General features: G+C 41.0%; 1 protein-coding gene across 1 annotated transcript in view; it reads right to left on the minus strand.

Moving 5' to 3' along the window:
- The window catches only part of scp2a (sterol carrier protein 2a), a 52,263-nt gene that overhangs the window by 21,250 nt on the left and 19,918 nt on the right, over positions 1 to 11,095 (minus strand). Inside the window, exon 12 of the mRNA XM_017420151.3 lies at positions 7,680 to 7,833. Coding sequence (XP_017275640.1) covers positions 7,680 to 7,833 — 154 coding nt within the window. The remainder of the gene's footprint in view (positions 1 to 7,679; positions 7,834 to 11,095) is intronic.

Genomic DNA, 11,095 nt, shown 5'->3' on the forward strand with positions numbered 1-11,095 from the left:
ACGACTCCAAAACCGTCCACTCTGAGATTCATAAAGATCAGGTTTCAGAGGAAACAAAGCTGTTGTCACATACATGAATGGGCGAACTGCAGCAGAAAAGCTACGGTTTCACTCAAAATTGACGTAAACTGGGCCTAAGCTACAGCTATTTTTGTGTTAGCTAAGGTCTACTAGTTGTGGCGGCCATCTTGAGTTACGTTGACTTCAAAAGTTAATCAGTTGTAGAGGTACCTCCAGTTATTGCTTTTTTGGTTTTATTAAAATCCATCAAGTAGTTCATGAGCTATTTTGCCAACAGACAGAGTTAACGGTTGATGGCAAAATTTTAAACAAAGATCTTGTTCAATTTGTTGGAGCTCCGAATATTTGTTGGGAATGACCCTAAACTACTAACACACCAGGTTTTAGCTCAATATCTCTACAACCAGAGGAGTTATCATCACTTCTGTGTTTGCCAAGTTCACTTAGCTGTGGTGGCCATTTTGCATCGGATTGACTCCAAAATGATCTAGTTGTAGATGCTTGACACTAATGATTACTTTTTGAAAGTTTCATTAAAATCCATCCCCTGTTTCATGAGATATTTTGCTGACACAGCAAGCAAACAAACTCACACAGACTTTTCACCTTCAACAACATCACGAAAATACAAAAACGTCCAAAACAACAACATAAATGTTCAAGTAAACAAGTTCTGGATTGAAAAAAAAATTGTCAGATTCTTTTAAGTCTGATATTTGGAACGGATTGGATCAGCGCAGCCTAACTTTGTACGGGGAGAACAAAATGCTGCACATAATACAGTAATAACAACATCTTAATAAGATTTTTTGAATCCACCATTTTCCCCAACACATTCAGGGGACATTACTTTGGTGACAAATTTTGTCACTGCAGATGTGATTTCTCTCCACGTGTTTGTTGAATGGGACTAATTTAGCAATCAAAAAAGGCAGACATTTGCTTTGTGGCAGGTTCATTTCTTTTCATTGCCTTAGGCAGCCTGTGATCGTGGGGAGTTTCAGTATTCTAGGTAGTGGAATGAATTCATGTTCCTTTTGTGGCAGTGTTTTTAGGACATGTTTTGCAGATATCTGCAATCTGTTTAGCCTCTTCCAACACCTTCCTCTCAAAATCCAGCGCTGTTTTTCTGTGGAGCCAAATCGTTTGTTCTTTAATTACCATCTCCGAATACTCATTACCTGGCTTGGGCTCTTGCCTTTCTTTTGCTTTCGCCGTGCTGTTTTTCCTTTGTCCAGATATCTGAAACACTCTGCATGCAGGAGAGTTTTCTGGATGGTTGTGGGGGAGTGTGCTCTTTGTTGTTAGTGGGGCATTAGGCAGGCAAAAAAACAAAACTCCAAGTGAACTGGATGCACACGGCTAAAACCCTGACAATTTATGTATGATGTCTGTGATTCACTCATTTTATACATCTCGTGGAAAAAGTGAAAAGTAAATGGAGTATATTCAAGAAATCGCCCAATCCATTGTAACAACTAAGCAGAAGAAAAAAATTACACTATACTGCCAAAAGTTTTCGCTTGTCTCCGTGCACACGCACATGGACTTAAGTGACATCCCAGCTAGAACAGCTTCAACTCTTCTGGGAAGGCTTTCCACAGCTATAGGAGTGTTTATGGGAATTTTTAGCAATTCTTCTGAAGCACATTTGTAAGGATAGATACTGATGTTGGACAGAAGGCCTGGCTCTCAGTCTCTGCTCTAATTCATCACAGAGGTGTTCTGTCAGGTTGAGGTCAGGACTCTGTGCAGGTCAGTCAAGTTCTTCCTCACCAAACTCTCATCCATGTCTTTATGGACCTTGCTTTGTGCTCTGTTCCCACAAAGTTGGGAGCATGAAATTGTCCAAAATGTCTTGGTTTGCTGAAGCATTAAGAGTTCATTTCACTGGAACTAAGCAGCTGAGCCCAACTCCTGAAAAACAAGCCCACACCATAATACCCCCTCCATCAAACTCTACACTTGGCCCAATGCAGTCAGACAAGTACTGTTCTCCTGGCAACAGCCAAACCCAGATTTATTCATCAGATTGCCAGACAGAGAAGTGTGATTCATCACTTCAGAGAACTCGTCTCCACTGCTGTAGAGTCCAGTGGCAGCGTGCTTTACACCACTGCATCTGATGCTTTGCACTTGGTGATGTAAGGCTTGGATGCAGCTACTCAGCCATGGATACCCATTCCATGAAGCTCTCTACACACTGTTCTTGAGCTGATCTCCTGAAATTTGGAGGTCTGTAGCTGTTGCCTTGACAGAACATTGATGACCTCAGTGCTCTATGCTCCTCAGCATCTGCTGAACACGCTCTGTGACTTTACGTGGCCTACCACTTCGTGGCTGAGTTGCTGTCATTCCCAATCACTTCCACTTTGGTACAATACCACTAACAGTTTACTGTGGAATATTTAGTAGTGAAGCAATTTCAAGACTAGACTTATTGCACAAGTGGTATCCTATAACAGTGCCACTCTAGAATTAACTGAGCTCCTGAGAGCGACCCATTCTTTCACAAATGTTTGAAGAAGCAGTCTGCATGCCTAGGTGCCTGTTTTTATACGCTTGTGGCCACGGAATGATTGGAACACCTGAATTAAATTATTTAAACTGGTGAATGAATACTTTTGGCAATATAGTGTAGGTCAGACTTGTGGGAGATGGGTGAAAAGTAAACTGTGGCTAAAAAGCAAATTCAACATACCCAGAATAGTTTTAAAAAGATCTGCCTCAACTAACCCTAGCAATGAAGACTGAGTTTAGTGATACTACAAAACTGGATATAAACTTGCTAAGTCAGGACTTTTGACTCTGGATTTGTGTGTGTTCATGTAAAAAAGGTGGAGCAATCAGTCATGAAGCTGTAAGGAAGCCAAAAAAAGACAAATACAAAATTATTTGATTCATGAAAGGCCCAGCATTCGTTGCGGGAATCCATATCTCCCGCTATCTCTCATGCCAAACCTTTTTAGGCTTTTTTTTTGGTATTTTGCTGAAACCTTGAAAGTAACATTATGTGCCATCTATTGCGATATCTCCTATGATCACTCATGATTTGTCGGCTCTAGGCGTATGTGTTGTGAACAACTCTCAGCTACTACCACACCAAATTTTAGCTCAATATTTGTAAAACTCACTGGGTACAGCCATTTTTGTGTAGATTAAGGTTTATTAGCTATGGTGGCCCTTTTGAACTGAGTTGACTCCAAAGATCAGTCAGTTATAAATATATAGTCAATAATTACTTTGAGAATTTTACTAAAATCCATCAAGTGTTTTAACAATTAAAGGTTAAAACCTTAAAACCCTTAAAATTTAAAACAGTTTTTAATTCTTGTGCAATTCTTGTACAACTAAGTTGTGATCTCCAGAATCCAATGCGTTAACTTGAGCTAATGCTAATTTGCTACACCACATTGTTGTAAAAATCTTCTTTATTTATGCATTGAAGAAGTTTGCTCCATATGTATTATTCATCTTTAACAGAGGAGAACAAGAACAACCCCAAGTTTCTTTTAAGCTCGACTAATGAAGAGTCCTCTCTCTGTTGAGCCATATATCCCTGTAACTCTAAGATTCTAAGATTAATGAGATTCTTTATAAAATTATTTTCATTCACTAAATTCCTTTAAATCAAGGCTGAAAACTCACCTGTTTAGAGCTACCTTTGATTAGTAGTCCACAAATAAATTCAGGTGAAAAGCTGCTCTGAACAAAAGATCTTATTACATATTGACCATCTCCTTATGACGATCAAGTGTATCTGCTCGAGGATTTTTATGATTTTGTGTGATGATTCTAATGTTCTGATGATCTACTGTGTGATGTTTTTGATGATTGTAATGATTCTACTGATGTTTTTGATGATTGTAATGATTTTACTGATGTTTTTGATGATTGTAATGATTCTACTGATGTTTTTGATGATTGTAATGATTTTACTGATGTTTTTATGATGTAAAGCACTTTGAATGCCTTGCTGCTGAAATGTGCTGTACAAATACATTTTTACTTCCTTCCTTACTAGAGGGAAAATTCACACCATCCTTCCTACTGTTGCCTCTGATTCCCTATTAAATGAAACAGCTTTAGAAGTGTTTCTCAAACCTGATTTGTGTTTGGACTGTTTTCGTCTTGTTGAGCTTTTCAAATTGGCAAAAATAATAGCTTCATTCAAACCATCAACATGTCTGCTGGATCCTATACCAACCAGACTGTTCAAAGAGGTATTTCTCCTAATTAATATCCCCATTTTGGATCTGCTTAGTTTGTCTCTAATGACTGGTTATGTACCACAGAGCTTTACGGTTGCTGTAATTAAACCTTTACTTAAGAAACTTGATCTTTATTCAGGAACTCTGGCCAATTGTAGACCTTTATCTAATCTCCCATTCATCTCGGGAACTCTTGAGAAAATATTCGCAACTGAGTGAAGATGTGGACAGAAATAATCTGTATGAGGAGTTTCAGTCAGCGTTTAGAGCTCATCCTAGCCCAGAAACAGCACTGGTGAAAGTTACTAATATCTCAGGGCCTCAGACAGTGGACTTGTGTCCACACTTGTCCTGTTAGATCTCAGAGCTGCATTTAATACAACTGATCACAATATTCTATTAAAGCAGGAGTGGGGAAGCTCTGGCCTCTTGGCCGTACATGGCCCTCCGAACCCTTTCATCCAGCAATTTCAAGCAATAATTGACTGACAGGTGTCGATCATGGCAGCTGCGGAAACAGAATGGATGCTGAATGACACATTTCTAGGGAAAAATGGTCAAGCAATTTTTTTTTTTTTCATCAAAGTGAAAAGCAGAGCTGTGTGTTTAGTTTGTGGCAGTGACGAAGAAGTCCAACTGGAGCAGTGTTACGAGGAGTAAACATGCTAAATTGAAGAAGCTGAAAGGACAGATGCAGGCTGATGAAGTTACCACGCTTTGTCGGGGTTTGGATGCACAACGATCAGTGTTTACAAGACCACAGAGTGACAGAGACAACATTATGATGAGGGAATTAATAGCAAAAAAGCTGAAGCTCCATGCAGAGCTTCAGAGTTTTTTAACATTGCAACTTTTTTCTGTCAATAAAATTGGCATTTTAATCTCAACACTTACTCTTTAATATTGAAATGTAAGAAAAAAGGCTTTCCTTCAGTTCTTTTTTTTCTTTTGAGTTGCCCTAACGCACGGTGTAGACCTGTTCGTATTCATAAGAAAACGATTTTCTTCTTGAGTCCAAAACAGGAAATGTAAAACTGAAAATATTCATTGGTGTTATACACAAGCTGCTGTTCATGTTTATTTTATTATATTGTTAATGTATAAGTTGTTGTTTTGAGAGACAGCAAACCAGCCAAATTAATGTTATTATTGACAGAGCTGAAAAGGCATGTATGAGCAAGGCGGTCTACAAACATGGCTCAGTTCCACCAGTTCTGTCAGGAGAAATGGGCCAAAATTCCTGCCAACGATTGTGAGAAGCTTGTTGAAGGATATCCAAAACGTTTGACCCAAGTCATACAGTGGTACCAAATACTAATGAAGTGTAATTAACCTTTTGACTTTGAAGAAAGTAATACAAATTGCCTTAAAAACATTCTCTCTGTGTCATGAATGTCAGTGTTTTTGGGTTTTGGTTCTTCGTTTGGTGTTTCTTGTTCTTGCTGTTTTGGTTTAGTTGTCTTTTGGATTTCATGTCTTGTCACTATTCACCTCCCCAGTACTTTTCCAGTCATGTCTGCCACGCCCATCTCCACCTGTCAGTAATCATTATCACTCACCTGTGCCTATTTACCTCATCATCCTCAGTCTTTAAAAACCGGTCACTTTTTATCACTCCTCACTGGGTCATTCCTGTTGTTCATGTCATGCTCGTTGTCTTCCTCTTGTTACCTTGCGCCATGCCCCATGCCATGTTTGTTGTTTACCTTGCCTTGTTTGGATTTTGTTTTTGTTAGTTTTTGCTGCCCCGCCAGCCTTTTGTTTTGTTATGTTTTACTTTAATAAATTACTTTTATTTTCTCACGATAAGTCTGCGTTCGGGGTTCGCCTCCGTCTCCCCCCCTCCTGACACTCTCTCATTATTCTGGCATTTAGCGAATTGAAATCATTTTGAAAATCCAAATTGACCTAAAACGGGAAAAGTTTATTCTGATTTCACGTCAGACAGTGTGAAGAAAATGTATGTGTCTTTTTATATAGTGTATGTAAACTTCTGGTTTCTGCATGTGGATGCCGTTAGCGAGGACATGGAGGTAGTTGGAGTGTGGATAAAGGACGCTAAAGGACGGTATTTTAAAAAGGTGCCAGTACGATTGTAAAAGTACTGTTTAGGTATTTTTGCTTTCCAAAGTCATTGCAGGAGATATTTGGCTGTTTAAATGTGTTTTGTTATGACTTGTTGAATAGGGAGCAAAGTTTGATAGTATTCACACCTGTACAGCAGAGTGAAACAATAAATATTTCAATACTTTACATTTAAAACTGCTTTTTTTGTGACAGACGCAGCTCGCTCTGTCACCACTGCCATATTTCTGCCGTTTAAATCAAAACCCTTTCATTGTCAATAAAGATCATTTTTTTAAAAATTCAAAACTTCACATGCAGCAATGAATTGTGGGTAAATACTTTGCCGAAATCCACCTGGATGCGGGCTTAGCCGAAGGGCGGATGTAGTACACAAAGGGGGCGGGGCTAAAAAGCACTCAACGCACTCAAACCCTTCAGCATGAACGGGCATTTGAAGGCGAGTACTGGGACCGGGCCTTAGACGAAGGAGAACGACCTGCGGTGGTGACCCCTAAAAAGGGAACAGCTAAAAGAAAATGGCATGTCTTAACTTTCGCATTAAAAATGTTTTCAGGACCGCTTTCTCCCCCCTACATAATATCACTAAAATTAGAAATACGCAGTTTAACTGCAGCTTCTTAGTGGCACACAGCAGGGAATATGGGTTATTAGTTTCAAGTTTCCAAGCTTATTGTCAGTATTTATTATGCTATAGATCATGTGACGTAAATTAAACTTTAAAAATATGGAAATCTGGTCAAGCAAGAACATCTTTACTTCAGATTAATGGATAGCCATAGATATGCTATATAAGCTATTTAACAGATTGACTAATTAAATAGAAATATATTCCCTAAATAAATATTGTTTATAGTTAAATTTGACAATTAAAATGCAAACATTTAATCAACGCCTAAATGCAATGCACTGATTAACCTAAAATGATGGTGGAATTTTCCATTTCATATGATTTGACAGGTCGAGGTTTAATTTAAATCTTGTGACACCGGGCAGAACTGTGGTGACATAAATGCTGACAATCTGACTTTACTGTCTGGCAGATCATTAAAAACAGAACCAGTGAGCAAGTTGTGCTTCTTACTGACAGTTGACTGAAACTCTTCGCCCATAACCTGATCATGAGCAGCTTATTTTGCATGGTGATCCAGCCACGCTCAAAGAGATCCTTCATGACACTGAAAACTCTGACTTCCAGCTCAACATAGCAGGCTGAGCAGGAGATTTTGCTTCCTGGTATACCCCTCAGAGCACCAATATTGTGTGATGAAGTGTAAACAGGGCCTTTAGGACAGCAGACTGGTGTCAGTAATTATAATAATGCTACAAAGCTCTACATATGAGCCATTACTTCCTGGTTACCTTGACTCCTTTGGGAAACCCATCTTGTAAAGAGTGACAACCACGGCTCCTCCTAGGCCGATGTTGTGCTGCAAGGCCACTTTTGCCCCCGGGACCTGCCTCCTGCCAGCCTGCCCACGGAGCTGCCAGCACAGCTCCGCACACTGAGCCAGACCTGTGAGGACAAGTCAAGTCAAGTCAAGTCAGCTTTATTTGTCAATTTCTATACGTGTGCAGACATGCAAAGGAATCGAAATTACGTTTTCACCATCCCGCGGTGATACAGAAAAGACATTTACTGACACTAACACTCACAATAAGAGGCACAGTCAAAGCAGGCCTATCCTAACCTTCTTATGATACTGCAGATAAATAAAGTGCAAGTGGAGAGTAGACTTAAATAATCGAAGATAACTTACGTCTTTTAAAAACTAAGATAGCTTTATACTACTACTGAGATAACTTAAGTAGTTTAACAACTAAGATAAGCTGTATACTACATACATAGAACTAAAACTAATTACTAACACAGATTCAAGTACTCAGGACAACAAAGTATTTCACATTGTGAGTTTAGAGTAATTACAGAGGTAGTAGAGAGTAGAGTGTTGAGTGTAGCGTAGAGTGCATTCTAGTAGTGGTCATGTCATGTTGTGCAAGTGGCAATAGTGCAAAGTTTGTCCCCTGTGTTTGGAGGTAAGGCAGTTGTGCAAAGTTCTAGTGCTGTGCAAAAGTCTGGTGTTGTGCAAGAGTTCTGGTGTTGGTTGAGCAAGAGTTCTGGTGTTCTGGTGTTGGTCAGACGGGGGTGGGGGGATCCCATCTTCTTAACAGCAGTTCTGGTCCTCTGGTTCTCTGGTGTTGGTTGTGCAACAGATCTGGTGTTGTGGTGTTGGTCGGGGGGGTTGTCCCATCTTCTTCTCAGCCGCTTGATGCTGAGGGGAGGGAGTTCAGCATCCTCACAGCCTGGTGGATGAAACTGTTGGAGAGTCTGGTGGTGCGGGAGCGGAGGCTTCTGTATCTTTTCCCGGATGGCAGGACGCTGAACAGTGTATGGGCAGGATGGCTAGCATCCCCCACGATTGTGACTGCCTTCCGGGTGTTCAGGAGTTGGACGCAGGGAAGCAGTCTTTGTCTCCACAGATTAAACAACTTGATGTCTCAGTATCAGCAGATGTCCACTAAGTTCACGTGGACCAACCTCCACCACCACAAGGTAACATCTTGTTTTTTCAGAAGTCAGCGGCATTCCTGAAGTCCAAACTCAGACCTGGAGAAGGTATGAGCTTCATCTAAAAGTCCTGGAGGTCCTGGCCAGGATCATTTACTGTGCACATACAGTGGTCCTGTTACAGTAAACTGTTGTATTGGTCCAGAGGAAGCTGTAAAACCTGCTGCATGACCTTCCACTGTTTGTCAACTCGTCTGGCTGAGAGACGGTTTTATTATCTCAGACTCGAGCTGCGGCTCCCAGGAGTGACTTCCACATGAGTGAAAGTTTGAAAGTGAAGCGAGTCTGCAGACCTCGGGATGCCACTGAGCTCTCAGATAAAACAGCGGCGCCTGGAGCCTCAACACAAGGAGAGTTATGAGGACGCCAGCCTGCCAGCAATGTGACAATAATATCTCTACTTCACACATCCGTGATGGGCGCGCTGATGCACGAATGTACTGCTACCAGTGAGTTTTTATGTGTGTGTGTGAAACGCACACGGGCAGATCTGAGTGAAATACAGACACTCAACCTTGAATATCCTCTCCATCTCTTCCCATTAAAGCCCTGGAGGATAGAAATGTTGCTGTGTGTGCGTTGGGCGATGATGTGAGGCGGAGTCCTGGGTCTTACTGTCAGCTACCAGGAGAGTGACTGACAGCTCAATAACAACATCAGCATCTTGGGAACCATTTTAGGATCCTGTTTATGGGAAATGTGAACAAATCATTCCAAANTAAAGACATCAGTGAAGACATCTTTCAGCTCCTCTGCACAGTCTTTTAGCACACGGCCTGGGATGTTGTCCGGCCCCGCTGCTTTGCGGGGGTTGAGTTTGCCAAGTGCCCTCTTCACCATGTCGGCTGAGAGGCGCAGTGTCTGGTCATGAGGGGGGGAGGGCTCTTATGTGGGTTTGTGTTGTTCTGTGCTTCAAAGCGTGCGAAGAAGCTGTTCAGGTTGTTTAGCAGAGTGATGTTGCTATCACAGTTCTGTGGCGCCGGCTTGTAGTCCGTTAGGGCCTGGATGCCCCGCCATAGGCTCTGTGCATCTCTGCTGTCCTTGAAGTGAGTGGTTATCTTGTTAGTGTATTCCTGTTTAGCCTTCTTTATTCCACGTGACAGGTTGGCTCTCGCTGTTTTCAAGCCCTGTTCGTCCTCTGCTCTGAAGGCTTCATCTCTGGCCCTCAGCAGCTTATGGACATCACAGCAGCGTTACCAGTGATGTGCAAACCGGACTTCATAAGCAGGAAAAGGCATGACCGTCTCAGAAACGAGACGCAGTGACACACGTGAGAGTGAAAGAGAGACCCCTCTAATTCTCAACCCTTTATGAGCTCAGATTCGCTCAAATTTGAAATACGGCGTGATTTTCATTTCAAAACGGAGACGAATCCATCCTTTGAAAGGCACACAGCATGAAAAACACTGTTACAAAAAGGAAACCAAATGCATTCGTCAAAGTTTTTGTATGAAGGCAAATTTAAAGCACAAAGCCTCTCAGGGTTTGTTTTTTTTTCCAGGAGGCACATGCTGTACAATTTGTCTAATAACTTGTTAAAAGCAGAAACTATCTATAAGCACCACTGTGGCATAGTTCTTTTCTTTTAGTTAGAAATGATTAATAAAAAAGTAAAGAAAATCTAAAGTGGCGTCGCCTCTTAAACCAGGTTTCATCTTCTGGTTTTTGATTAAGTTCTAAGGACTTTGTTTTAAAAGGACATTCTGGCCATTTTGAAGAGACGTTCTGCAGAAAAAGATATTTACCTGCTTCCCTGGTACAGATAGCTCTTTCAAAGACCTCAGATCGGAGAGCCAGAGTTTATTTCTGAATGGACTGATGAGCTAACATACACTGAGTGCAGAGAAAAGCAAAGTGAACGGCTCCGATCTTTAAACTACAATAAGGTTTAGTCCCATCAATATACAGTTTATTAGAAAACTGGAAATTAAAGGCAGAAGGGGAACAGCATGCCCATAGGCTGGTCCCAGTACAAGTCCTGCTCCTCCACATAAACAAACAAAACGCTGCCCTTGATAAACTAAAAAAATACACCTCATATAAATATTTACTCTTATTGGTTCACATAGTTCTTACCCTGCTGCTGCATGTTAAAATATTTGTCTTTTTACACAGTTTGCTGTAATTTGGTTCATTTTTATGCCTAAAAGAAAGGTCATGTGATGCCGTGATTGTGTGTGTGTGTGTGGGGATGCGGGCATTGCTTTGT

This window comes from Kryptolebias marmoratus, linkage group LG20 (genome assembly GCF_001649575.2).
Source record: "Kryptolebias marmoratus isolate JLee-2015 linkage group LG20, ASM164957v2, whole genome shotgun sequence".
In the NCBI taxonomy this organism is placed as follows: domain Eukaryota; kingdom Metazoa; phylum Chordata; class Actinopteri; order Cyprinodontiformes; family Rivulidae; genus Kryptolebias; species Kryptolebias marmoratus.